We start from the raw sequence: 27,705 nt of genomic DNA, 5'->3' as shown, positions 1-27,705 counted from the left end.
GCCGAGGATGAAACATTTGCTGCTCCTGAGGATGAAACATTTGCGACTAGAGTCTTGGAGGATGAAACATTTGCGACTAGAGTCTTGGAGTTAGACTCTAACTCCAAGACTCTAGTCGCAAATGTTTCATCCCCCCCTATTAGACACTCTGTGCCGGAGGTCTGTAGGCCAAAACAACAGAAGTCCGGCACAGAGCGTCTAGTTGTGGGACTTCCGGTTAAGCCGGGATCTTTGCCCTCACTTCCGCTGGCAGAGCAGGGAGCAGCGGAATGCAGCGGGGGACACATCTCTGGGGGCCCTGCCATTACCAGTAACCAAATAACAGTTAACCACAGCGACCATTATCTACTGTTCTGGGGTGTCATGGATTTCTAATCCATCATTACTGAGATAAGTGAGGGGGAGGCTGGGAGAGGTGAGGGTTTGTGGCGTGCTATGGGTGCTGTTTCCCGCCATTAGAAATAGCGGCAGCCATTTTAATTCACATAAGGAACACCATCTTGCTCCATAGTGCAGACTCCATTTCACCACTATTACTGTTGTGCATCTTTATTAACCCCTATTTCTGCTTATTAACCCTGCCCTTTCCTAAAATACAGTTATACGCACCATTTTGTGGTTAGTTAGGCTAGTTAACCCCTAATTGCCTGCAGGCCTAACAAGCTATCTATAATTCTATCTTCTGTCACTGCCCCCCTGATGGAGAACCCAAAAAATAAAAAACTAAGGTTAAGTAAAGGAAGTGGTAGTAACAGTGGCCGACCCTTTCAAGAGACATGGACCGAGATGTATGGCTTTATAGAAAAAAATGGCAGATCATTTTGCATTCTATGTACTGAAACGGTAGTAAGCAGAACGTGGAATATAAATAGACATTTTGAAACTAATCATTCCCAGCTCTTGGAAAAAAAGTGAGGATGAAAGGAAGGAATACATTTCCAGGCAGCTACACCTTTATAAGAGCCAATCTAATTCCATCCTTAAATTTATGAAAGTCTCTACAAATTTAACATCTGCAAGTTTGAGCATTGTTCACTCTATAGCTCAGCATGGAAAAGCACTCAGTGAGGGAGAATTTATTAAAGAAACGCTCCTAAGATGTGCACCAGTTCTATTTCACGATATGCAGAATAAAGATGCAATTATTAAGAGAATATCTGAGTTACCACTCAGTAGAAATATCATAAAAGACCGAATAATGAGACTGAACACAAACGTACAACATCAATTAAAGAGAGACATAAGGAAGTGTAAATATTTTTCGATCTCTCTTGATAAAACTACTGATGTCACATCACATGCTCAGTTGGCCATTATTGGTCGATATTCTGATGGTCTCACAATGAGAGAAGAGTTGATAAAGTTAGTATCAGTGCCAACAAGTAAATCAGGAAGCGAAATATGTAAGGTTGTTATACAAACATTTCATGACCTAAGCATTGATATCTCTAAAGGTGTGTCAGTGATGACAGATGGGGCACCAAATATGGTGGGGGAAAAAAGTCGGATTTGTCAAATTGTTTACAGAAGCTATTGGGCATCCGATTGTGCCTTTTCATTGTATTATCCATCAGGAGGCTTAATGTGCCAAGGCAGGATTCACCGACTTAAACGACTTAACCCTTTGCACTCGCTTGCTTTTTTCTCGATTCCTTTATTCTAATGCTAACCGTGTCGAGTCACACTCGACATCCGAGTGCGAAAGGTTAATGTCAGTTGTTACAAAAATAGTTAATTTAATAGCTGCTCGCCCCTTCACAAGCGAGAATTTTCGGCACTTTTACTGGAGGTTGATTCCACCTACAGTGGACTGCTGATGTACAATAATGTAAGATGGCTGAGCCGAGGCAAAGTTCTTGAGCACTTTGTGGAGTGCTTTGAAGAAATTAAGGTATTTCTTGACGATAAGGATCTGGGAAACTTTCCTCAGCTTAATGATGATAAGTGGGTCAACACCCTGATGTTTTTTACACATCTCTCTGTTCATATTAATGAACTGAACTTAAAGCACAAGGTTTTGGCAAAAGTATTGATGTTATGTTTGGATACATAAAAGCATTTGAAAGTAAAGTTAAAATTTTCAAGTGAGATGTAGAAACTAAAACTTATAAGTATTTTCCTTGAGTAACAAAGTATTTTGAGAAGGCCAGTGCAGCTGTACAAAATGAAATGGAACTCTTGCATATGAAGTACCAGCATGTTTTAGACTCGTTACTTGACCAGGTTAGTGATAGATTTAGTCAATTTAGAAGTCTAGAACAGACCATGAAAATAATTAAGTATCCTGATGTAGTAGTCTACAGTAGTTTGGAATTAAATGGTTTCCAATGGATGCAAATTGATGATTTGGAGATGCAACTTGCAGAATTTCAAGACAGTATCTGGGCTCAGGTGTTTGTCGACTTGAGGTCAAAGCTTGAGAATCTGGAAAGGTGCTGCTTGGAGAATCAAGAGGAGTTCCACTACGAACAGGAAATTTGGAGTGCCTGGAACCGACTACCAGACACTTTTAGCACCCTGAAAAATATAGCAGTGGCTTTACTCACAATTTTTCCCTCTACATACTTTTGTGAGGCCTTATTCTCAGCGTTAAATAATATCAAAACCAACAAAAGAAACAGATTGACAGATGAAGTTAGTAGCGCTTGCTTGGGCCTGAAGTGTACAAAATACCAACCTTCAATTGAAGATTTAGCCAATGAAATTCAGCAACAAAAAAGTCACTAATAGGCAGGTTAGTTAAAGAATTCCCCCTCCGCCTCACTTATCTTAGTTCACGGCACCCCACACAAGCTAAATAATATCAAGACCAACAAAAGAAACCGACTGACGGATGAACAAAGAAGTCACTAAGCAGGTAAGTTAAATATTTAGTTTTTGGTTTATTAAATACAATTATATATAACAATTATACATTTATGTTATTTAAACTATAAATATCGTGAAATATTGTTTTTTCCTCAAAGTGACACACTACCCGAGTTATGCTCAGTTTTTTGGCGAAGTTTGACACACCAAGCTCAAAAGGTTGCCCATCACTGGCCTAGGTCTTGCTGTCTCCCATTGGGCCATTTAAAAAAATTGGGCTGAGGCCTTTCCTAGTTGCCCCCACCTCCCCCTCTCTAGTTGAGGCAGGTACCTCGGGAGTTTCCACCATGATGCTGGCTGGCTACAGTTCTTTGTTCTTATATCCCCTTCCCTCCTGCCTACATTCTGTTTGCCCTGGGGAAATTCAGCAACCGTTTCCATCAAAAGTCCACCACGCTGGAGATGGTCACGGAGGCCCATTTCCTACAGAAGGAGGCGGTTTGGGGGAGTTCTCTCTGGCTCCCGCTTCAGCGCACAGGCCCAGGTCTGGGACCTGCAGCCCCAGGCGGGTGGCGGCGGCCTGGGTTTCCCGTTTCCTAGTTCCTCCCCCCTGTGCAAAGCGGCTGTGCAGAACCTGGACTGTGAGGACAGGAGAGTGGCCACAGCCACCGCACTCAACTCCCAGGCCAGAAATGGGACGCGGGAGGCTGGCGTGTCGGCAGCATTTCACACGGACACGCGCTCGGCGTGGCCGATGCGTCTGAGCACAGGCGCCCGATGAGTGTCAGCTGTTACTTGAAAAGTTTATTTAAATATTTTAATTTCTCAGCCTTTCTGAGACAGCGTCGTAGTCAGCTGTAGCAGCTCCTATAAAGGACTGCTGCCCTTTGAACTTCTAACAGTGGGCTGCACAGAAACAGCTGAAGCCTTTAAAAGCCTTAGGGTCGTGCAGCGTGGACTTGGGTGTGCAGAACATGGCTTTATAAAACCCTGCAGTGTGGACAGTAAATATTTGTTGGGTGTGTCGTCAATACTTTTCCTGGTTATTTTTTAGCTTTATTTTTATTGTTGACACTATTACAGGAGTTCCCATTCCCGCCCTTTGTTTTTGCCTGTAAGGAAATTTAACAATTTGAAGCCGTCAAAATGTGAAATTTCCCATGAATACTTAAGGAGCCCTCCCTACTCCAAGTTAGGAAGAATCCTGTCCGTTTCCTCCCTCACTAGTTTGATGGAGACGAACACACACCCATGAGGTCGCTCTCAAGCTCAAGTCACTGGTGCTCAGGGTCCTCTCAGGCCGGGCGGCCCCGCCTGTTCTGCCCACGGGTCTGTCTGTCTGTCTGTCTGCACCATCGTGCTGTCAAAAGGCTCACACACAGTCCCACGTTTCGCCTCCCTCACCGTCCATCACCTGGTGGCCACCACGGAAGCAGAGCCAGTGCCAGAGCCCCGAGGACCTGGGCAGGGGGTCCCGGAGCTGGGGGTCCCCGGAGCTGGGGGTCCCCAGAGCTGGGGGTCCCGGGGCTGGGGGTCCCGGGGCTGGGGGTCCGGAGCTGGGGGTCCCGGGGCTGGGGGTCCCTGGGGCTGGGGGTCCCGGGGCTGGGGGTCCCGGAGCTGGGGGTCCGGGGCTGGGGGTCCCGGAGCTGGGGGTCCGGGGCTGGGGGTCCCCGGAGCTGGGGGTCCCCGGGCTGGGGGTCCCGGGGCTGGGGGTCCCCGGAGCTGGGGGTCCCCAGAGCTGGGGGTCCCGGGGCTGGGGGTCCCGGGGCTGGGGGTCCGGAGCTGGGGGTCCCGGGGCTGGGGGTCCCGGGGCTGGGGGTCCCGGAGCTGGGGGTCCCGGGGCTGGGGGTCCCGGGGCTGGGGGTCCGGAGCTGGGGGTCCCGGGGCTGGGGGTCCCCGGGGCTGGGGGTCCCGGGGCTGGGGGTCCCGGAGCTGGGGGTCCGGGGCTGGGGGTCCCCGGAGCTGGGGGTCCCCGGGCTGGGGGTCCGGGGCTGGGGGTCCCGGGGCTCTGCCGGAGGAAGAACTGGCCCCGCCGGGTGCACTGGGCAGGCGGGTGTCCGGGGAGAAGCCGCGGTGTCGCCCTCACTGCCAGGCGCTCGGTCAGAGAAGCGGGGACGCCGCCCTGAGGCCCGGGCTCAGCCTGGACGCGCAGGGGCCCCCATGGACACCGCGGTCACCCACCCCGGGGGGGACACGGAGCCTCTGGCCCTGAGTCTGCACCGTCGCGTGGCACCAACAGGAACCCCGTTTTGTGACCGTCTCGTGGGAAGCCAGTCTGGGCTGGTGTGAAGCTGTCGGGGGGCGGGGGCGAACCTGCGGCGGGAGCAGGTGGGACGTGAGCCGCGGGCGGGTGGAGGGGCTGCCCCTCTGGGCCCCAGCACCCCGTCCCTGAGAGGAGTCACTCCTGACACTCGCCTGGCTTTACCTCGGGGCGCCGGTGCCAGAGACCCACGTCCCGCAGCTCAGGGGCCTCAGTCCGGGGCTGAGTCACGTGCAGTGCGCCCAGCGCACCCCCAGACGAGCCAGCCGCACGCGATGGTGGGGTACAGGTGCCGGTTGTGACAACACCAGACAGCAAACCGACTCCCTCAGCACATGGAACAGAACTGGAATTTACTGTCAAAAAGGTGACACGAAGGCAGCCCCTGGGGGTAAACAGGCTGTTCTTAAATCGCTGGAGGCGATGGGTTTAAACCGCGTCCCAGAACCGCTCTCCTTGGGGCCCAACTCTCTCCTGGTCACTGACCCGCTTCTGCACCTGGGAGTCCGCAGGAGCCATCGGAGGGGCAGGACTCCCCGCGACCCCCTCACTGCTCTGTGGTCAGCTCGGATCCTCACGCCTGCGGTGGGGATGGGATTCCCCCCACAGTCCTGGCTGCACAAGACCACCTGAGCACTCGGGGTTCGCTGCCTCCCTCCCCATGGCCAGCCCCAGGCCGGCCCGGCTTCCTGCAGCTGGTGCCTGTTGGTCAAGTCCCCGTGGAAGGAACAGAGGCTGTGGGCAGCTCAGAGACCTGGGGGAGCTGGAGACGGGGCTCAGGGAGCCCAGGAACAGAGCCCCGGCGCCTCACCGCGTGGCACGGGCCTCCCTGGCCTCCCTCTGGATCCCAGGTTTGGGGCAGTGGACTGGCCTGCTCCGGCCACGGCGACCTGGCTCTGCCCACTGGTCAGGGCCTTCGAAGGGGATGGTGGGCCAGTGCCCGCTTCCCCTGGCTCTCTGTTGGTCACACCCTGCGGTCCGTCTCCCCTGGTGACGCTCTGTTGGAACGGCGCTCGAGCGCTGATCCCCAAGTGGTAGGAATCAGTCCAGAGAAGTGAAGCGGATGCTAGCGTTTTAAGAGGATGAGACGAGTAATGGGTAGGCTGTGTGTTCCAGCATTCTGTCCCATTTGGCACCGATGACAGGTGCACCCTTGCCAACCTGTGTGCCCACCACGGGCTCGCTGGCTGCCCGTGGAGACGGGCCAGGTAGACAGGTCGCCGGAGAGGGAGGGGCACTTCTGTTCTGAGCCACCCTGGCCAGGCCACTTGGCACAAGTCAGCAGTTACAGAACCTCAGAAACTCAAGTTAGATCCGTCTCTCTCCTGTTTCAACTGGTTAAATTCATGAATCTGGAATGTTCTTTTTACAGAGTAAAGACGGACACTGGATGAGTTGTCAGCTTTTAAAATATAGTTATATTTCCCATGCACACCTGCTAAGGGTCCTTCCCTGGAGCACAAATTGCGCTGCAGCACTTCACCCAAACCCCCACCATCTGTCCGAGTTAAGGCAGACGTTGCCCCAGAACGCGCAGCTTTTCCCTGACCATGAAATTCAACCGGGAAGAATTTTCTTCTGGTAGCAAGCGCGGCAGAGGGGGCAGGCGTGGAAGGGCGAGCTGTCTCCCCAGGAGAACTGCTCCAGGGCCAGCAGGCACGCGTGGTGAAACACGTGGGAGCAGGACAGGAGCACGGTCTTCCGGGGGCGCTGGCCGCCGCTCCCCGCCAGCGGCGCCAGGCAGATGGAGCACTCGGAGGCCTCCCGCTGCAGGGCCTGCAACACAGAGGGGGCGCCTCTCAGGGTCTCGGCTCATCCGGATTAGGGGAGACCGAGGTCCTGAGAGACAGGGATCTGCTCAAATGAATGAGTCTCGTCCTGTGTTAAAATAATACTAAACACATCCTTTACTCCTGTGAGAATGAAAGGGGGTCGGACCCGCCTGTGGTAAGACATTTAGAAACAAAATCCTTGATAAAATACTGAGCACTGATAATGCAGATTTAATTTTAATTAAGCAATAGAATGGTCTTTTTCAGAAAACTATGTAGCTGTTAAACATCATTATAAATGTCCTTATTTTTATGACATTTAAGTAAGTTTTTCCTCCGTTGGATCCTCAGTGGCCCTTTCTCCCACGGTCCCTGCAGCCCCAGGCGGAGCACAGGGAGCGGTGAAAACGGCAGCACCGGGCGGTCTGTTCCCTCTGCTGTTTCCTCTGTTCACGAGTTGGCATCATCAAAGCAGAACTTCAGACAGAAGGGCCTGGCAGTCACCCAGAGCAGGTGTGTGTGTGTGTGTGTGTGTGTGTGTGTGTGTGTGTGTGTCTGTGAAGGTCAAGGTCACTAGGCCTCCCTCCAAGGTTGCCACTTCCCCGTGGAGGGCCTACCTGTGCCTGGATCTCCTGCCAGTCGTCGTCCGTGAGCCTGCGGCCACACTGCCCATCCAGCTGCTGCAGGACGCTGCGGTTGACGGCCAGGCAGTGGTCGATCTCAGCGAAGAGCTCGTCTATGTCCGTGTGGTAGGAGCAGAGCATGCGCCGGCTGATCTCTGTGAACTGGAAACAGGGAGCGTCAGCTGTTGAACGTGACTCGGTGGCGGTGGCAGGCAGTCGGCCACCCTTGTCACCAGCTCCCCTCAGGCCTCTGCCTTTGGGGAAACGGACATCTGTCTGTCTGTCTGTTTAACTCCTTGTCCAGGTAATTCAGGCCTAGAGGTTACCAAAAAGATCCCCTGGCTGTCAGCCTTGATGGTTGTCAGCAAGGAATACACTGAAACCAAAAACTGACAGGAGAAAGCAGCTGGGCTTTTACGAGATCAGTCGCCTGTCACCGGTGGCACCGTTTACGGTGATTTAGGGAGGACGGTCACAGCACAGTGCCACGATTTCCTGCTGCAACCACAGGCAGTGGGACAGTGCTGCTTCTTGGTCTCCGCTGGCCATCTTCCCGCTGTGGTCGCTGATTATGAATGATCATTTTCGAGTGGCGATAGGAAAGGAAATCAAGTTCTAGCTGGTTTGGCTCAGTGGATAGAGCGTCGGACTGCGGACTGAAGGGTCCCAGGTTCAATTCCAGTCAAGGGCACATGCCCAGGTTGCGGGCTTGATCCCCAGTGTGGGGTGTGCAGGAGGCAGCCGATCAATGATTCTCTCTCATCATTGATGTTTCTATCTCTCTTTCCCTCTCCCTTCCTCTGTTAAAACTAGCCATTCAGTTTGCTTTTCTCACCAAACTCTAAAAGCATAGTCTGAAAACCCCCATTGTGTAAGGACCTTACAAATTTCTTAACAGCTGATGGAATCGATTCATGCTTGTCTGCCTTCCCCTTTGCCACAGAGCACAAACGTGGGTGGCATTTTACATTTCATTTCAAACGTTTAAGCAGTTTGTTTGATGGCAGTGTGCGGAGGTGCAGTCTCCAGTGCTCCCCACGCTCAGTTCTTTCTTTAAGGTACTATCCTTTCCACACAAAAAGGTTTAGAGAAGCTCGGCCACCTTGTGACCAAGTATTTAACTGGGTGTTATTGGCTGGTTGTGGCATAGCACGCTATCTCCTCCTGCTGGCAGAAACCAGAATTGCAAGCGTGAAGCAAACCGATTGCAGGCCTGGCTACAGGGTTAATTTGCTGCTGTGTGATTAGTAAAGTGGAATGTTTCTGGATAGTGTGGGTAATGGACTCAGGGGTGACTGCCCTTGGTAGGCTCCGTTGTGTGCCGTACCAGGGCAACAGTTGCCAATGCAAAGTAGCATAACCTGACATCCTTCAGTGTCCTTGGGACTCTGTTTGGCCATGCACCCCAATGTGATTCTCCCTGATCTCTGTGATTTTAAAAAATATATATTTTTATTGATTTCAGAGAGGAAGGAAGAGGCAGAGAGAGATAGAAACATCAATGATGAAAGAGAGTCATTGGTCGGCTGCCTCCTGCACACCCTTCCCACCCCCACTGGGGATTGAGCTCAAAACCCGGGCATGTGCCCTGACCAGGAATCGAACCGTGATCTCCTGGTTCATAGTTCGACCCCCAACCACTGAGCAACGCTGGCTGGGCTCAGTGAATTTTTGTTGTTGTTGTTAATCCTCACCTGAGGATATTTTTTCCATTGATATTTAGAGAGAGTGGAAGGGAGAAAGGGAGAGGGAGAGAGAAATGGTGACTTGAGAGAGACACACCGACTGGTTGCCTCCTGCACAAGCCCTGACAGGGGGGTGGGAGGGGGCAGAGAGCAAACCTGCAACCCAGGTACATGACCTTGACTGGGAATCAAACCCAGGTCCCTTCGGTCCTTGGGCGGATGCTTCAACTACTGAGCAACACCGTCCAGGGCTCTGAATTTTTAAAAATTGATTCTTGAGAGAGAGAGAGAGAGAGAGAGAGAGAGAGAGAGAGAGAGAGAGAAGAAGAAGAAGAAGAAGAAGAAGAAGAAGAAGAAGAAGAAGGAGGAGGAGGAGGAGGAGGAGGAGGGAAGGAGGAGAGAGGAGAGAGAAACATCGACTTGTTGTTTCACTTATTTATCCATCCATTGGTTCATTCTTGTCTGTGCCCTGACTGGGGATCGAACCTGCAATCTTGTGTTTTGGAACGATGCTCTAACTAGCTGTGCTACCTGGCCTGGGCATCTCTGTGAATTTTAATCTCCAGAATTAGGAACCATACACCCTTCTGTAGACACCCTTCCATCAAGATGCCATCAACTCCTTTTTCAAAAGGGATAGTTTATTAGGAATTTAATGTCTTCAACTTTAGTAGGGCTTTAAATGAACACAGTGATTGTTTTTGTTGGTGTTTTGGTTACAGGTGTACATGTTGCTGGTGGTTTGCCCATTTTCCCTCGAGTCCTGCAGGGTTTTTCAGGAGGTGATGATGAGGTGATGAAGGCCAGTCTCAGGCAGCTGCGGAGGAGGAGCAGGGTCATGGCTTCAGTTCAGCTGTGCCGGCCTGGAGTCTCAGGGGCGGAGGATGGACTCACTGCTGAGCATGTCTTATGAAGAAATACTGGGAAGAGGGGGGCACAAGGTAGGTGGGGCACAGGATGCCAGAGGCTAAATAAATGCAAAAAGACCCACTGGAAGGCCAATGGACTTTTTCAGCAGGGCTGAAAATCAGCATAATGTTGCCCTGCTGTGGGCTCAATGGCTGAAGGCAATTCCCTAACCTGATAAACCTTTTACTGTTTTCCAAACTTTACCTTTGATATGCCTGTATGCATTACTAAAGGGCAAATGTGTATTCAAGTGAATAAAAGCAGATGGACGGAGGAGTTTTCAGTGAGCTTCTCCACTAGAGGGAAGTTTCCGCCTGGCCCCCATGCCTTCTAAATTCATTTCTTTTTCTAGTGTTTTCATTTGGGCATGACCCCTTCTTCAGATCCTGAATCCTGGCTGTAAATGGATGCGGCACAGGGTTTGGGGGGTAGGATTGTATTTGATTTCTTTATTTTTATCTCCCAATCATCTCAAAGTGGTGTATGATATACTGAGGGGAAAAACTTCTTAGTGTAATTGTTTTAAGAACTTTATAGCTACTCTAGGTGGGCACTGCCCAACAGAAATGTAACCTGAGCCACATCTGGAATCTTAAAACTTCTAGGGGCTGGATTTTAAAAGTTGAAATTAATCTTAATGATATATTTTTTTAACCCAACATATCCAAAATATTGTCATTTCAAAATGTATCAATTGAATAATCTATTAAAGAAATATTTGACATTCTTTTTCCTGGCCTGGCTCTGAAATCCCATGTGGACTGTGCATTTTCAGTCCATCTGAATGCAGAGGGGCCTCCCTCCATGACAGCCACGGGGCTCATGGCCACGTGTTCAGGGCTGCAGGCCCAGCAGCAGTGGCTCCTCTGTCAGGCCTCTGAAGGCTGATCTCAGCCGCAGAGGAATAATCTGTGGTGTGGAGGGCGGCGCCAGGTGGCCAACACCTTGGTCTCTTCCTTGTCCGCCCCCAGCACTGAGCTGCCCACAGAAGTTGGCGTCTCACCCAGGCGCCACATTTCCGGTCCCCCGTGCCAGATGGGGCCACATGGCTCTTCCAAGTGGAAGTGGGGTGTCGGGAGAACACACAGGGCTCCAAGGCCCAGCTGATGGCAACGCAGAAGGATGGAGGGCTAGTGTGCCCCGCTGCACTCGGGCCAGAAGCTTCCATTTTCAGTCACTGAATAGGGGTTGCTCCTTCCAGCAACAGGGGTGCCTGATTCCTGGTTAACCTGGGTCTCAGGGAACTGGGCTGATGAGTGAACGGAGCCCAGCAGAACCACGCAGACGTTTAGACGTGTGATATGGGGACATACATTCCATGGTGTTGGACTTCGCACCTTCCAATGCAGTCACGTGCCGCTGAACAACGAGATGGTTGGGAACGTGCTGTTCCATTTTGTCCTTGTGTGAGGGGTCCTGGAGACACATACCACCCACAGGGTCCAGCCCAGTGCACAGCGGGCCTACAGAACGGCAGGAGGTTAAAGCAGAGAGCAGCGCCGCCGCCAGGAGGCCGGCAGGGCCTGCGGGGAACACGGCTGCTGTGACAGCAAACCTGCCTGGAGAGGAGCGCACGCAGCGGGTGGCGTGCATCAGGCACACAGCAGCGCGGTCTCGGTGCGCGCTGCACGTGATTGCATCGCTGTCCTTGTACACACGTGGCACATGGCCGCTTCCTGCACGCGCCCTCACGGGACACGGCCCGGCACGCTGGGCGTCCGGACGGCGCTGCCAGGAAGCGGCCAGGCCCCCATCTCCCGGCCACGCGGGCCGCCTCGCTCTATGGTGTGCGACGGCGGCCGCGGCAGCCGCTGCAATCATGTGGGAGGACCTCAGGTCAGAGGTCAGGTCAGAGGTCAGGCACCTCAGGCTGCGTGGGGCTAGGACGGTGAGGGCGGCCCAGGCGAGGTGGGTGCGAGTGGTCACATTCCCGCCTCGGGCTCAGTCCGCGGGCCCTGATCCCGGCATGCCGGCCCGGCCCCGGCCCCCCGAGCAGGTCCCTAAGGTGGGCCCGCCCGAGGGCGCCCAGGCGCGCTCCTTCCCGCGCAGCCGCAGTCCTGGGGCGCACAGCCCCCTCCAGTCCTCCGGGTCCCCAAGGGCGCAGGTGTGAGGCGTGTTCTGAGGTGGGTGCTCCTGTTTCCACGCGTGTGACTCGGCTCCGGACCCCCGCGGGCCTTCTGAGCGGAGCCGCCCGGGACGCGGTGGCGCTGCCCGGCCGGCTTCGGGGGCCTCCACGTGGCTGCATCCGCTCTCTCCGGCCCTGGCGGCCGGAAAAGGCCCTCGTCAGCTCTGGGCGCCGCGGGAGGGCCGAACGCTAACGGGTGAGGGAGCAGAAGCGGGCGCAGCGAGGTCTGCCGTGTGGGACCCGCACGCTTGACTCGGGAGCGACACCTTGTGCGAAAGCAGCGGCCATTGCTGTATCTCAGGCCACAAATCCTCCTGTGTTTTGCTTTTACTTCAGAGTATCTTCTAGCTTTTCAACCAAAACTGCCATTTTCCAGGAATTTACCAAAATGACTACCACAGAGGGAGAGCAGAGAGGCCCCCCCATGTGTTCTCTGGCCTTTTAGGGAACGGGGAGTTGCTCCTTTGGCCACATAATGTGAGTCCACAGAAAGGTGCTGTCGTGGACAGGGAGGGGATGGCGCTGCGCAGAGGAGTGCCCTACAGGGCTCCCTGGCAAAACAGGGGAGCCTAGTGCCACCCAGCACGCGGCGGGCATCGTGGTGGACAAACAAGGTAAGGGGAGATTCTTGCAAGAGAATGAGTGTAGGCATGGAGCATGTTAAGCACGAAGAGCGAGACAGCTTCCCGAGCGCGTGGAGGAACGGGACCTGGGTGCACTGGGCCAGCTGCTCCGCCCGATGGGAAGGGACAGGACAGGAAGACAAGGAGCAGGAGGGGACCTGGGTGCACTGGGCCAGCTGCTCCGCCCACATGGGAAGGGACAGGACAGGAAGACAAGGAGCAGGAGGGGACCTGGCTGCACTGGGCCAGCTGCTCCGTCTACATGGGAAGGGACAGGACCAGGAAGACAAGGAGCAGGACGGGACCTGGGTGCACTGGGCCAGCTGCTCCGCCCGATGGGAAGGGACAGGACAGGAAGACAAGGAGCAGGAGGGGACCTGGGTGCACTGGGCCAGCTGCTCCGCCCACATGGGAAGGGACAGGACAGGAAGACAAGGAGCAGGAGGGGACCTGGCTGCACTGGGCCAGCTGCTCCGTCTACATGGGAAGGGACAGGACCAGGAAGACAAGGAGCAGGACGGGACCTGGGTGCACTGGGCCAGCTGCTCCGCCCGATGGGAAGGGACAGGACAGGAAGACAAGGAGCAGGAGGGGACCTGGGTGCACTGGGCCAGCTGCTCCGCCCGATGGGAAGGGACAGGACAGGAAGACAAGGAGCAGGAGGGGACCTGGGTGCACTGGGCCAGCTGCTCCGCCCACATGGGAAGGGACAGGACAGGAAGACAAGGAGCAGGAGGGGATCTGGGTGCACTGGGCCAGCTGCTCCGCCCGATGGGAAGGGACAGGACAGGAAGACAAGGAGCAGGAGGGGACCTGGGTGCACTGGGCCAGCTGCTCCGCCCGATGGGAAGGGACAGGACAGGAAGACAAGGAGCAGGAGGGGACCTGGGTGCACTGGGCCAGCTGCTCCGTCCACATGGGAAGGGACAGGACAGGAAGACAAGGAGCAGGAGGGGACCTGGGTGCACTGGGCCAGCTGCTCCGTCCACATGGGAAGGGACAGGACAGGAAGACAAGGAGCAGGACGGGACCTGGGTGCACTGGGCCAGCTGCTCCGTCCACATGGGAAGGGACAGGACAGGAAGACAAGGAGCAGGAGGGGACCTGGCTGCACTGGGCCAGCTGCTCCGTCCACATGGGAAGGGACAGGACAGGAAGACAAGGAGCAGGACGGGACCTGGGTGCACTGGGCCAGCTGCTCCGTCCACATGGGAAGGGACAGGACAGGAAGACAAGGAGCAGGAGGGGACCTGGCTGCACTGGGCCAGCTGCTCCGCCCGATGGGAAGGGACAGGACCAGGAAGACAAGGAGCAGGAGGGGACCTGGGTGCACTGGGCCAGCTGCTCCGCCCGAGGGGAAGGGACAGGACAGGAAGACAAGGAGCAGGACAGGACCTGGGTGCACTGGGCCAGCTGCTCCGCCCACATGGGAAGGGACAGGACAGGAAGACAAGGAGCAGGAGGGGACCTGGGTGCACTGGGCCAGCTGCTCCGTCCACATGGGAAGGGACAGGACAGGAAGACAAGGAGCAGGAGGGGACCTGGCTGCACTGGGCCAGCTGCTCCGACCACATGGGAAGGGACAGGACCAGGAAGACAAGGAGCAGGAGGGGACCTGGGTGCACTGGGCCAGCTGCTCCGCCCACATGGGAAGGGACAGGACAGGAAGACAAGGAGCAGGAGGGGACCTGGCTGCACTGGGCCAGCTGCTCCGTCCACATGGGAAGGGACAGGACAGGAAGACAAGGAGCAGGAGGGGACCTGGGTGCACTGGGCCAGCTGCTCCGTCCACATGGGAAGGGACAGGACAGGAAGACAAGGAGCAGGAGGGGACCTGGCTGCACTGGGCCAGCTGCTCCGCCCGATGGGAAGGGACAGGACCAGGAAGACAAGGAGCAGGAGGGGACCTGGGTGCACTGGGCCAGCTGCTCCGCCCGATGGGAAGGGACAGGACAGGAAGACAAGGAGCAGGACAGGACCTGGGTGCACTGGGCCAGCTGCTCCGCCCACATGGGAAGGGACAGGACAGGAAGACAAGGAGCAGGAGGGGACCTGGGTGCACTGGGCCAGCTGCTCCGACCACATGGGAAGGGACAGGACAGGAAGACAAGGAGCAGGAGGGGACCTGGCTGCACTGGGCCAGCTGCTCCGCCCACATGGGAAGGGACAGGACCAGGAAGACAAGGAGCAGGAGGGGACCTGGGTGCACTGGGCCAGCTGCTCCGCCCACATGGGAAGGGACAGGACAGGAAGACAAGGAGCAGGAGGGGACCTGGCTGCACTGGGCCAGCTGCTCCGCCCACATGGGAAGGGACAGGACAGGAAGACAAGGAGGCGGGAGGGGACCTGGGTGCACTGGGCCAGCTGCTCCGCCCACATGGGAAGGGACAGGACAGGAAGACAAGGAGCAGGAGGGGACCTGGGTGCACTGGGCCAGCTGCTCCGCCCAGATCAGTGGAAATGAGCTGGGACTGGGGAACCCGCTCCCTGTGAACTCGTGGCGTGGTAAGTGCAGGAAAAAAAAGACCTCTGCACTGATAAAAAAGACAAAACCAAAATATTTTCTAATTCCCATTGCAATAACTTTTTTAGCTAGGTTATTCCTAATTTGTAAACATCTGAAATATTTTTAGTTCTTAAAAAATTATTTCTAAAGTACACTGTGTCAGACAGAGAGCATACTTTGTGCACTTAAATGGCTTAAACTATGATGAATAATTTTATGGTCGGTGTTTAGAAGTGCTCTGTTGGCACTGAAGGAACGTGTCCCAGCTGCAGGGGGCAGTGTTCTAATGCCTTGGCTCTAAGATCTGTCTGGGACCAGCACCGCAGCTCTTTCTGTTGAGTTCTGTCGGTGAGTACATATAGTCACACACTTTATTCCTATGTTCTTGCGCATATTTCTTTTAACTGCATTTATTTTTATGGGCACATTCAGTCCAACCTGTATTTACCATTGACTGAGTCCGTCCTGTCCTGTCCTCTGGTTGTCCCACGAGTGCTTGGTCTTTATCTCTGCTCTTCTTCCCAGTGGACATTTGCTCTCAGTTTTGTCTCTTTACTGCTTTGAAGATTAGAACTGTGTGTTCTTTCACCTGTTACCCTAGAGATGCATTCAGGATTTTTGTCCTCATACAGTGATCTCCTGAGTTAGGTCACTGTCATGCCTTTAACCCTGTGAGACACTGTCTTTCTTGCATTGAGTCAGTATCTGTTGGGTTTACCCACATTTTGCCATGTCCCTTGCACTGTACTCTGCATCTCGGAGTCTGGTGCCATTCTCTTCCTCATGAAAGGCGCCCTGCGATGAAGGCATTTTGGTGGCGCTCTCCCAGCTTTTGTCTGAAACTGCTTTTCTGGTGCCTCTGCCTGACTGGATTTCCATTTGTACGTGTGCAGTTCTAGACTGCTGTCCTGTCTCTGTCAGGACCCGTGATGTCCTGCTAGGTGTTCTGGCTTCGGCTGTTGCAGTTGCTCCTGGGAGCGTCGCCTGCCCTTTGCTCTTCTGCTTCGAGGATTCTGCCTTCAGTGTTACGCAGCTTCTGGACAACCTGCCGCCGTTGCCAACGTTATCCCCTCTCCCTTCCTTCCTTCTTTTCCTCTAAACTGTACTGGAGTTCCTCCTCCCTCTCCCTCCTCCTCCTTGTCCTCTAAACTGTACTGGAGTTCCTTGGGCTACTTAAATCTGTGTTTGTATTGCCGTCTGATCTGGAAAATTCTTAGCCCTTCTGCTTCCAGCTACAGCTACTGTCCCCATGTCCTGTTTTCCTTCTGAATTCTGGTTATGGATGGAACCCTCTCATGTTCTTGCTTGGGTACGTCCCTTCCCTGTAGCCACTCAAACTGAAAATGATGACGCTGGAGAAGAGGGACACACGGTAGATGCTGCAAATAAAAACCATGCGACAACGTGACATAGTGAGGCTGCCACAGAAGGAAGTTCCACATTTAGTGCCCTTAGTGGCATTTTCCTCCAGGCTCTGAACAGGTTGGCTTTCACTGAGTATGGTCTCCCCTGCGTCCTCTCAGCCAAACCCTGAGGGACCAGGTAGAGACCTGCTGCTCTCCCCGGTGCCCTGCCCCTCCATGCACACTGGCACCACCTGCCCTGGGTGTGAGGGCTCTGTCACCTCCCACAGCACAGGGAGAACCTGCCGCAGCGTTCAGCAGTCCAGCCCCCGGGTTCACGCGGTTCAGCTTCTCACAGCTTCTGTCACAACTAGTCACTTCCCCTCTCTGGACACACGCTGTGTCCTCCACTCTCCTCTGGTCTCAGCAGCCACTCCCAGGGCCGGACTGGACCTCGCCAGGCCCGCCTTGCCTCATCCCTCTAGACTGTCCTTCCCTGGCCTGGCCATGCTGGCCCTGTCCCTCACACATCTGATGTCCCCTTCCACCTGGAAGACGCCTCACCTCCATGCCTATTCCTCACTCAGGACCAACGTCGGCGAAGTGCAGGCCCAGCAGGTGTCCTCGCTGGAGGCTGTCTGCTGGTTAGATTTAATTTACATGTTCACGTCCACTCAGCTTTTATAACAAACAGTATCACTTTCACACTTGCTAACAAAGCATTAAAAACTTTCATTTAGCCCTAGCTGGTTTGGCTCAGTGGATGGAGTGTCGGCCTCTGGACTGAGGGTCCTGGGTTCGATTCCGGTGGAGGGCACATGCCCGGGGTTGCGGGCTTGATCCCCAGTAGGGGGTGTGCAGGAGGCAGCCAATCAATGATTCCCTCTCATCATTGATATTTCTCTCTCTCCCTCTCCCTTCCTCTCTGAAATCAATAAATTAGTCATTTAATCCTCAATTATATGCTTTTTACCGAGAAAGATAATAATTTCCTTTACATGTAATGGTGGCTAAAGACTACTAGCCTGGCCAGCAAGGCTCAGTGGTTGAATGTTGACCTGTGAACTAGGAGGTTACGGTTTGATTCCTGGTCAGGGCGCGGTTGCGGGCTCAATCCCCAGTGTGGGGTGTGCAGGAGGCAGCAGGTCAATGATTCTCATCATTGATGTTCTCTCTCCCTCTCCCTTTCTCTCTGAAATAAAAAAAATACATTAAAAGTAAATAATTTCAGCTTTACCATGTAGTGCTGCACAGTGAGTGAGTGGGAGGCCTGGAACAGGTCCGAAGTGGTTGAGTCAGCAGTTTGGAAATCGCAGAGCTACTCTGGGCGGGCTCTGTGCTAGCCCGGGACCAGGTGACCAGGACCTTTCCCTTTAGTGACAGGGCTCCCACGTAGCAGGAAGGCGGGGTGGGAGCACCAAGAATCAGGAGGCGGGAGGGACAAGCAGGCATGTGCCCAGGGAAGGTGGCCGTGCGGCAGGATGTGCACCTGATGCCCACATTGCCACTGGCATCACCCTCCCACATTTCACTTGATCCAACTTCTCCTTTGCATACCCTCTGGAGGCTGAGGGTCCGTGAGCCTCGCGCCCACACCCCTCCCTGCTTTCCTACGTGAATCTTCAGGACTGGCCAGCCTCCCTCCTTCACTCGTTTCCATGACTCCATGCTTGTGCGTCTCTGCTCTCAACTCTCTTGAGTACCTCTGGCCCCTTCCTTTGCCCCCGTCAGGGCTGGATGCTGTTATCTTGTTCCTGTGTGTACTCACTGCTCCAGTGAGTTCCTTAGATTTGGGGAATCACCTCATTCATCTTGGCGAGGCCCTTAGCATTCAGTAAAAATTTGACTTTAAGTTTGCAATAGTTAGAAATGAGGACACATGTGCCCCGTGCACATATTCTGATGGGATGACTGACAGTTTTCTTTCCGGGGTTAAAAAACAACAATATCTGTGTGCAATGATTTTAAAGTTACTGTCAGTTTCAAGATTGCATAAAAGATCAGTGTTTAGCTAATAACCATAACATTGACATTAGCTTGTTAATAAATGTACTGAAATCCTTCAATGTATATTTAAAGCAAATTTCTGAATGTGAACTGGTGTGACTGTCTTTATTTTCATAGTTTCAAGTATTTGAAGGTTCACAAGGGAAATATTTTAAGATGTTAAATCAACATATATTTATTGACTACCTATTGTGGCCCATTCAAAGCCAGGTCCTAAGTGTAGCTTTTATGAAGTATTTCTTAAATGTCAAATTCTCACGTGCTCAGTGTCCACCTTCCTTTACTAACTCCCTCTAGGTTACATGGGTCAGATGCCCTTAGGAAGTGAAGAGTAAGAACTAGCAAAGAAAAAAAAAAAAGACATGAGTGCTAGTTTTTAAACGAATGCTTACTATTAATTATTCAGAAATAGACAAAATGTATAAAATTTTCAACTTTAATAAGAATGATTGTCTTAATATATTTTTCCTTCTAAATCTCATATTTTAGATATTTGATAAGTAATTAAGAGTTCAGGTTATTGATATGTAAAGCAATTTCTGGTTATTTACAAGTAATGTACTGGCGAACCATTAAAAAAAGTATGCTCACAACAGTACCCAGGTGAACTCTGACTGCCCAGAGGGCCTCTCAGAGTGATCCATCTTGATGTCAGCAAATTGCTTACTAATGTGTTGACTTAGGGCCACCCTCAAAAGCAAAATGAAAAGCCTGGAATTTACAGCATATCAATGAATCAGTTGATAAGCTTTTACTGGTTTAATATCCTCACAGTCTTGCTGCTTGGAGCCACTTCAAGTTAGCAACAGAATGTTTGCCATCTCTATGTGATAAAGGAACTCAAAGGACTAAACAAACTTTCAGACCATTATGCTGTTTGGTGAGATGTAAATGAAAAAAGTAGGATAAATCTCACACGGGAGGGTGCGGGAGCAAGCAGCCCCTAAAGTCAACCAGTGTCTGACAAATCACTAACTTTTTACACAATGGTCAGGACTTTTAGCTTGGGTGGAGATGATATAGTGCATTTGAAAAGTTTTAATTGCAGTCATAAAAGGCCATGCCTCAATTATATGACAGATGCTAGCAGAACTTCCAGATAAGGATCAAAGGCTTTCAACCAGCAGCCGCTGCATTCTGGGCAGCACTTGGCCTCCCTGTGGGCCGGTGGCAGCCATGGGCTCGGGACCTCTGCAGGTGGCTTTGATCTGAGCTCACGATGCACCAGGACAGCCATGTTGTCCTCACAGCTCTGCGTCCGCCCCAACAAAGCACTGCTGACTCAAGGTCAGTTCTGGACACTTGCTCACGGGGCAGAGCTCAGCATCTGATCTGCTGGTTCTTACTCAGGACACTGTCTGTCTGAAAGAACCTACAGGCACATGGCATCACTTTGCTTGAGTGTAGTCTTATTAGGAATGTGCCAGTGACATCTTAAAGCAAAGCAACTCTGCATAGAGGAATTCTCAGTGTGTGGAGGCATTAGTATTTGTAGAAAGACGGCCTCTGTATTTACCCAGTAACACCCAATAGATGCATGAAAACTAAGTAGGAAGAGATGTCATGAATCCCCCTGCAGTACAGGAGTGGCAGTGCACTGCCACAGCTCCACAAGGAAGACGGACTGACTTATAAAAATAGAACGGCCAGCTCATCTAGAGTGTTAAAAACATATCTGTCTTCTCCCTCTCTTGGAACTTTAAAGGAAATAAGCACTTCCTAATTTACTGTGCCTAAAACACCCCACTGTTGCCTCTCTTTTCTATTGATTAGACTTCTTTTTTCCCTGGTGGTAACTTACTGTTGGTCTCAACCAGTGGTTCCCAAGTACAGCAAAGAAGTTTTCACCCACTTCCAGGGTGAATGAAAAAAATAACTTCAGTGGAGTGTTTTTAAATAGCTAAATGTCTTCAGTGTAAAGAAATCTCCTTCACTGTGGCCAAATATTTATACTTTTCTGGTGTTAAAATAGTTTTTCTTATATGAGATGATTCTGATGGTGTGTCATGTGTTAATCCCAGCAGCCTGGAGACAGTGGGTACAGCACTGCATGGGCTGCTGGTAGGGGAAGGAGAACTGTGCCCCATCTGGTTCATTGGCTGGTGAGGCCGTGGAGCCGATATTTACCACTGTCGACTGTGGGATGTAGCACATGATTTATTTCTCCTAGTAATGTGCAGTTTTAACTTGCATGAATTTAACATTCACCACTTGTCAGAATGGGGCTCGAGCTTAGGAGTGTGGCTAGGGGTGCACATGTCACCCCAGGTCAAAGACTGGCTGCTCCGCAGGTGACAGAATTCACCATATCTGAAGCTATGGTTACTGCACAGTGTGTGTTGTAAAATCTTCAGTTTCTAAAATTGGACATTAAATCTCTAGTGGCTCTGTGCACGTGTAGGTTGTGGGAGGGTGACGGATGAGGCCTGTGTCAAAGCCGAGCTGAAAGGCAGGCCTCTGCAGGAATGTCACCGCCTGGGTCACAAAGTTAGTCTCCCACCCCAGGAGCCTCGGCAAAGTCATTGTTAGTTTTAGCTGTGGAATTTCTTTATTTTTAAATGGGTGTATTCCCAGGAAACCTGCAGACACTGGTTCTTCTGAAGCTGGACTTTAGTACATGTGTCAGTTCTGGAAAATGGGGGTGAATATTGAGAAACCCAGACCAAGAGTTATAGTTTTATTTTAAACTAGAGGCCTGGTGCACAAAATTCGTGCACTGGCTGCGGGGAGGGGGTCTCTCAGCCCGGCCTGTGCCCTCTTGCAGTCTGGGACCCCTTGGGGTATGTCCACCTGCCAGCTTAGGAATCGGGCCTAAGCTGGCAGTCAGACATCCCTCTTGCAGTCCAAGGCTCTCACAGTCCAGAACCACTCGCACCTTACTGCCTGCCTGCAGCAGAGGCGGGAGAGGCTCCTGCCACCGCCGCTGCGCTCGCCAGCTGTGAGCCTGGCTTCTGGCTGAGCAGCGCTCCCCTGTGGGAGCACACTGACCAGCAGGGGGGAGCTCCTGCATTGAGCGTCTGCCCCCTGGTGGTCAGTGTACATCATAGCAACTGGTCATACTGCCTGTCATTCTGCCATTCGGTCAATTTGCATGTTAGGGTTTTATTATATAGGATATCTCAGTCTGTGTATTTTAGATTTTAATTGACACATAACATTTGGTAAGTTTGAGGCATACAATGTGATGGTTTGATGTACTTATATGTTGTGAAATTATTACCACAGTAGGGTTAGCTAATACTTCCAACATCTCACATAATTTTCTGTGGTGAGAGCACTTAAGATTTACTGTCTTAGCAACTTCCAAGCATATAATACAGCTTTGTTAACAATAGTCACCATACTGTACATCAGATCTACAGAACTTGTTCATCTTATAATTGGGAGTGTGTATACTCTGACCAGTATCTCCCAATTCTCTGGTAGCTCCCATTCTACTCTCTGGTTCTGAGTTTGACTGTTTTAGATTTTATATATAAGTGGCACTGTATAATATTTGTCTGATTTACTTCACTTAGCATAATATCCTCAAGGTCCATCGTGTTTTTGCAAATGGTAGGATTTCTTTCTTTCTCATGGATGAGTAATATTCTATCATCTGCCTGCCTGCCTGCCTGCCTGCCTGCCTACCTACCTATCTACCTCATGTTCTTTATCATTCATCTGTGGATGGACCCTTAAGTTGTTTCCATGTTTTACCTATTGTGAATAATGCTTCAATGAAGGGGTGCAGATATCCCATTGTGGTCCTGATTTCATATCCTTTGGATAAGTACCCAGACGTGAGATTGCTGGGTCATATGGTAGTTGTATTTTTAATTTTTAAGGAACATCCATACTGTTTCCATAGAGATTGCACCAACTACATTCCCACCACCAGGTCACCGGGTTCCCTTTTCTCTGTATCTTTGCCAGCACTTGTTATCTCTTGTCTTTTGATAACAGCCATCCTAACGGGTGGGAGGTGGTTTCTCACTGTGGTTTTGGTTTGCGTTTCCCTGATGACTAGTGATGTTGAGCACCTTTTCATATACTTATTGGCCATCTGGATGTCCTCTTTGGAAAAATGTCTGTTCAGATCCTCTGCCCATTTTTTTTACCAGTAATCAGATGTGGATTTTTAAAAATTATTAAGTTATATGAGTCCTTATATATTTTAGATATTAATCTCTTATCAGATACATGACTTGCAAATATTTTATCCCCTCTGTAGGTTGCCTTTTCATCTTGGTCGTTTCCTTGCAGTGAGAAGCTTTTGAGTTTGATGTAGTTCCATTTATTTATTTTTGCTTTTGCTTTTCATTTACATCCAAAAAATTGTTGCCAAGACCAATGTCAAGGAGATTTTTCTCAATATTTTCTTCTAGGAGCTTTATGGTTTCAGGTCTTAAGTCTTTAATCCATTTTGAGTTAATTTTTGTTATATCTACTTGATGAATTGACCCCTTTATCATATAACGATCTTTGTCTCTTATTACAGCTTTTGAGTTAAAGTCTATTTTGTCTGCTAGAATATGCAAGACTGCTGTCATTTGTAAGGAATATTTTTTCCACCATTTCACTTTGATCCTATGTGTGTCCTTGAAGCTGAAGTGAGCCTCTGGTTGGATCCTGTATTTTTACCCATTGAGTCATTATATGCCCTTTGATTGGAGAAATTAACCTATTTACATTAAGAGTAACCATTGATAGGTAAGGACTTACTAATGCCATCTTATTGTTTTATAACTGTTTTGTTTCCAGACATTTTATTCTAGAATATTCCACAGTGTTTTTTTTATTTGTCTTTATGGCACTGATGTTTATAGTCACAGCTAGCTGTTTGCAGAACAGCCCTCATTTTGGATTTACCTGATTACATGTTTTCTCATGACTGGGTGGGGTTAAGCATTTTTGGCATGAAAGTGTGCAGGTGATGTTTTGTCCCCACGCACCTGCCACATTAGGGGCACTGGTGTCAATCCGCCCAATTATTAGTAATCATGTTCGTTGGGTTTAGGAGATGTCCACTAGGCCTTTCCAATGTAAAGACTTCTCATTCTCTTTGTAAATTATAAGTGATCTGTGGTTGGTACTTTTGAGGCTGTGGAAGTATCCTATTCCTCAACAGTCCTTCACCCTGTAATTTATAGTAATTTAATTTATTGACATAAGTTCTCAAACTATCATTTGTGTAATAATCAGATAGTTTGGATGCATCTTTAGCATCCTGGGTAATGTGACATTGACTAGCATAGTTCAATAATCTTTGATATTCCTTTAAAACACACTGACATTTTAAAATTGTAGGTTAAAATTATAGATTTTTATTTCCTAGTCCATGCCTATAGCTCACAAAGTGAATTCCATCACGTTGGAAAATGTAGGAAAAATCATGAAATTGCAAGAGTCACTCAGAAATGACTAAGAAGTGGCCTATCGCCTGAAGCACAGCCTCTGGGTTTGCTGGCACAGGTGTTTAAGTATATGAGGCAGCTAGGAGGGAGGCAGGAGTGCACACCCGCTAACACAGTGTCTGGCATTTGATCACTTCATCCATTTAAGGTGGGGTTTGGGTTACAGGTTCACACGTTAAAGGCCACAGGGGATGAGGGAGCTGGGGGAGGTGTGAAGACATCGCAGGGAAGACAGGAAATGAGCAGAGGTGGCAGGGATTCTACAACTCATTAAACATAGGAAGCACAAAATATACAGAATGCAGAGGCCGTAAGAAAATGCTCTGTGTGCAACAAACTGACCTCACTAAATAATACTTTTGGGAAGAAAGATCTCAGTATGTGTGTGTGCAGATGTACAATCAGTTGAGTCTCATGACACTGCTTTATGTGAAAGCAAAGCGTATATTTTTAAAAGTTAGAGTGTGTAGATGAAACAGTATTTATACTCATAAGATAAAATGACTATCAAATCTGTAAAATTCTGTAACAGAAAACGAGTAATTTTTGATTGGAGAGCCAACACTATCATACTCTGGAATTACAAAGTAACTCAGAGAAAACGGAATGGAGCAAAGCCTGGAGGGGAGTCGGAAGGATGGAAACAGGTGTGACCTGAGAATGAATGACAACATGAGATGACCAGTCCCTGATGAAGGAGGAAAGACATGGCTGAGAAGATGATAACTGGCCAGAAACCAGGTTTCCTGCAGGGAGTGAGCATGAAGACGATAGGTTGGGATGAAACGTCATTGTGGTTGAGGACAGGGACTTTTTAAAAATAGATAAACTCTAAGGAACTTCGATCCAGAGAGGAGGTGGCGCGCTGTTTATCCAGAGGCTCACCAGGACCGCCTTCCTGCTGAGCAGGGATGCCTGAGGGAGCGAGATGGCCTTTCCCTGGACCCTGCCCCCTTTCCCTAAGGAAGGGCCATGGCTGACTTGGACATATAACTTCCTCACAGACATGTCGAAAAATGTGTGCCTGCAGCCCCTCTGTCCATGGCCTCTGGGTTCCCTCTGCGGCTCCTCCCACAGGGCCAGCCCCACCCGTGGAGGGGGCACCTCCAGTGTCGGGACAGGGAGCGGCATCTCAGCCAGCGCTCTGATACCCTTACCAGGGAAATTCCTCTCTCCACCCCTGGCAGCAGCTTTATCATCAAGATAAGCAGTATTTTAGGTCATTTGCTCACATAGTGCATTTTGTGTTATCCTGCTGCTGAGGGCAAATCAAGTATATTTCTTGATTAAATCTGAGGCATAATGATGTCACAGCAAGCTAAGAGTCTGACTTTCTTGTGCATATTCTGGTACCTCATTGCTGGGACAGCCACCTGAGTGACAGGGAGGGCACTGGGAGGTGTGAAGGCCACGGCCACTGCCTGCAGGATGCCTGTATAGCCCTGGGACTAACTAAAAGGACGGCATGAGCCAGGGACCAGCTCCTCGGGCTGACTGGGCATCTGAGGAACCAGGGCTGCGTGTGAACATCACCTTTCTCCCCAAGCTCAGGACGGGGCCATTTAGGTTCCATGCTCAGGGCAGGACAGCGAGGGACAGAGGGTCCCTCTTCAGGACGGAGCAATTACTGTCACTCATTACTCCACATGGAGGGCAGGGAGGTGTGAACGGATCTAAACCCCATACACAGTGATCCTGGACGTGACCGCGAGGTTCTGGCTCCGCCTGAGGGTCTGTGCCAGTGTCCTGTCTGAGCGGCCACCTCCCCTGAGGTGCTATGATAGAGAGGTGTCTGAGCACATAGGAACATATAGTAAATACACACTTCTAAGAGCCTACTGTGTGCTAGGCCTTTGTAAACACTATAGAATAGCTCTGTAAGGTAGAAGTCACTCCATGTGACAGATGAGGAAACTGAAGCCACAAAGCTGGTGAAACATCATTGAAAGTAAAAATAAAAAATGGCTAAAAGAAAAGGTAGAAACAGAAATTTCTGGAGAATTAAGGGTATGTACCTACCTTTTCTTCAAAGAATTTTCTCCTCAACTTGGCGTCTGTGGGCGGCAGCGTCCTCCTCAGATCCCGGTACCACTTCCTAACCACGTGTCCCCTCCAGCAAGCTTGGATCCTAGGACATGGGTTGGAGAGGGGTGGTGGTCAGGTGGCTCTCCTGTGCGGGCTGGGCGGAAGTGCGCCCCCCCCCCCCGCCACACCAGCCATTGGTGTGACCTCTGAGCACCTCCTGCCACTGCGGGTGCCCTGGGCGGAGCCTTCTCACCGGATTGCACACTTGGCTTTGAAGAGCCGGGCCGCGTCGTGGATCACTCGGGTTTGATACTGGCTTTTCCTGCAGAGGGGACAGGTCTTCTTACTTGTGAACTTCTCGAAGGCCTGAAGGCACGCCTGCGGGGAAACATTTCCCTTAAATGACAAGTAATTACTCAGGCACCACGTTTTCACTCCCATGTAATTACAGTGTTCTGTTCTCGTAATTATGAGACTCCGTCCAATTTAGATCATGAAGTTTCAACAGATGTGAACACCTTCCTCACGTAGCTTGTTCCAAATGATCTTTTACAAGAATACACATGCACATACATCAAAACCTCTGAAAACAAGTCCCGCGCAGGAGAGGCGACTGTGGGCGGTGACCGCAGTGAGCCCAGGACCTGCTGCCCACGCTTGGACTGCCATGCAAACGTCTGGCTGGGGTTCTGTCCCATAAAATTCACCACTTTCCAAACAGGATGAACTGCACTGTAGCCCAAAGTCACATTTCTCGTGGTGAAAGATGATTACGGATAAAACAAGCGGGCCTGTGAGGAGACTTAGTGAGCAGGATGGCCCCGTCTCCCGAAGCCACAGGCGACGCGTCGCACACGTGAGCACAAGCGCAGCTACTCACCCTGTGAAACACGTGGGAACATGAAAGCAGCACCTGCCACGGGAGACAAAAAATGTTTGAAGTTCCAATTAGTGTAACAGAGAAGCAGCATAAATGCATTAATTAAAAATTCTGAGTGCTCGAAAGGTAAGCTTGTTGTTTCTTTGAAAAATTAAAAAAGCAAATTAATAACCTCCATATGCATAATATTTAGTGTTTTTAGTATGGCACAGGTATATAATCTCAACAAGAAAAGCTAAGTTAAACATCAAACACACACATGAAGTTTGCTATTAAGCTATTAAAAAGAGTGTATATTTAAAAATGAAACAATATGAAGTGGATGCATTTCCTGGGCAGATCCTTGGCGGGGGTGTGTGGGGGGAGCAGAGAAAGGTAAGAAAAATGCCTTTTTCAGGCTTTGTACAAGTACATTGCACTCTTTAATTTTTAAAAAGCACAGCTTTATAGAAGAGAATTCTGATGCTAGATAGTAATAAGTGCTGGATACATATGAAGCACTTTTTGTTTTTAAATGTAGGGAGTGTGTGGTCAGGAGAAAACGTTCCCTTTCTGTGACCCAAATTCCCACAAATGGTGACATTCTGGGTTGTGACAAAAGACAGAAGCTTAGACCCAATAAAGAAAAAGGTAGCTTGTCCTCCCGAAGGGAGAGCTGGGCGGGGCGGGGCGGGGAGAGGAAGGAGGGATGGGGAAGTGCAGGCTGGTGGGCAGAACAGTGCCGGGTGGAAGGTGCAGCAGGG

The 27,705-nt window shown here is 50.8% G+C and overlaps 1 protein-coding gene across 5 annotated transcripts in view; it reads right to left on the bottom strand.

The window, feature by feature from the left end:
* Positions 1-6,459: 6,459 nt before the first annotated feature.
* The window catches only part of RNF32 (ring finger protein 32), a 28,709-nt gene continuing 7,463 nt past the window's right edge, over positions 6,460-27,705 (bottom strand). For 2 of the 5 annotated variants that reach the window (XM_008156452.3, XM_028132535.2), the window contains exons 5-9: positions 26,963-26,995; positions 26,336-26,460; positions 26,077-26,185; positions 7,458-7,625; positions 6,460-6,844 (exon numbers count right to left, since the gene is read on the bottom strand). In XM_008156452.3, coding sequence (XP_008154674.2) covers positions 6,626-6,844; positions 7,458-7,625; positions 26,077-26,185; positions 26,336-26,460; positions 26,963-26,995 — 654 coding nt within the window. In that variant the 3' untranslated portion in view covers positions 6,460-6,625. The other 3 variants (XM_054726252.1, XM_028132537.2, XM_028132536.2) reach the window with 3 other exon arrangements.

The sequence above is a fragment of the Eptesicus fuscus genome, chromosome 14 (assembly GCF_027574615.1).
Source record: "Eptesicus fuscus isolate TK198812 chromosome 14, DD_ASM_mEF_20220401, whole genome shotgun sequence".
In the NCBI taxonomy this organism is placed as follows: domain Eukaryota; kingdom Metazoa; phylum Chordata; class Mammalia; order Chiroptera; family Vespertilionidae; genus Eptesicus; species Eptesicus fuscus.
This window is presented reverse-complemented; position numbering and strand designations above follow the sequence as displayed.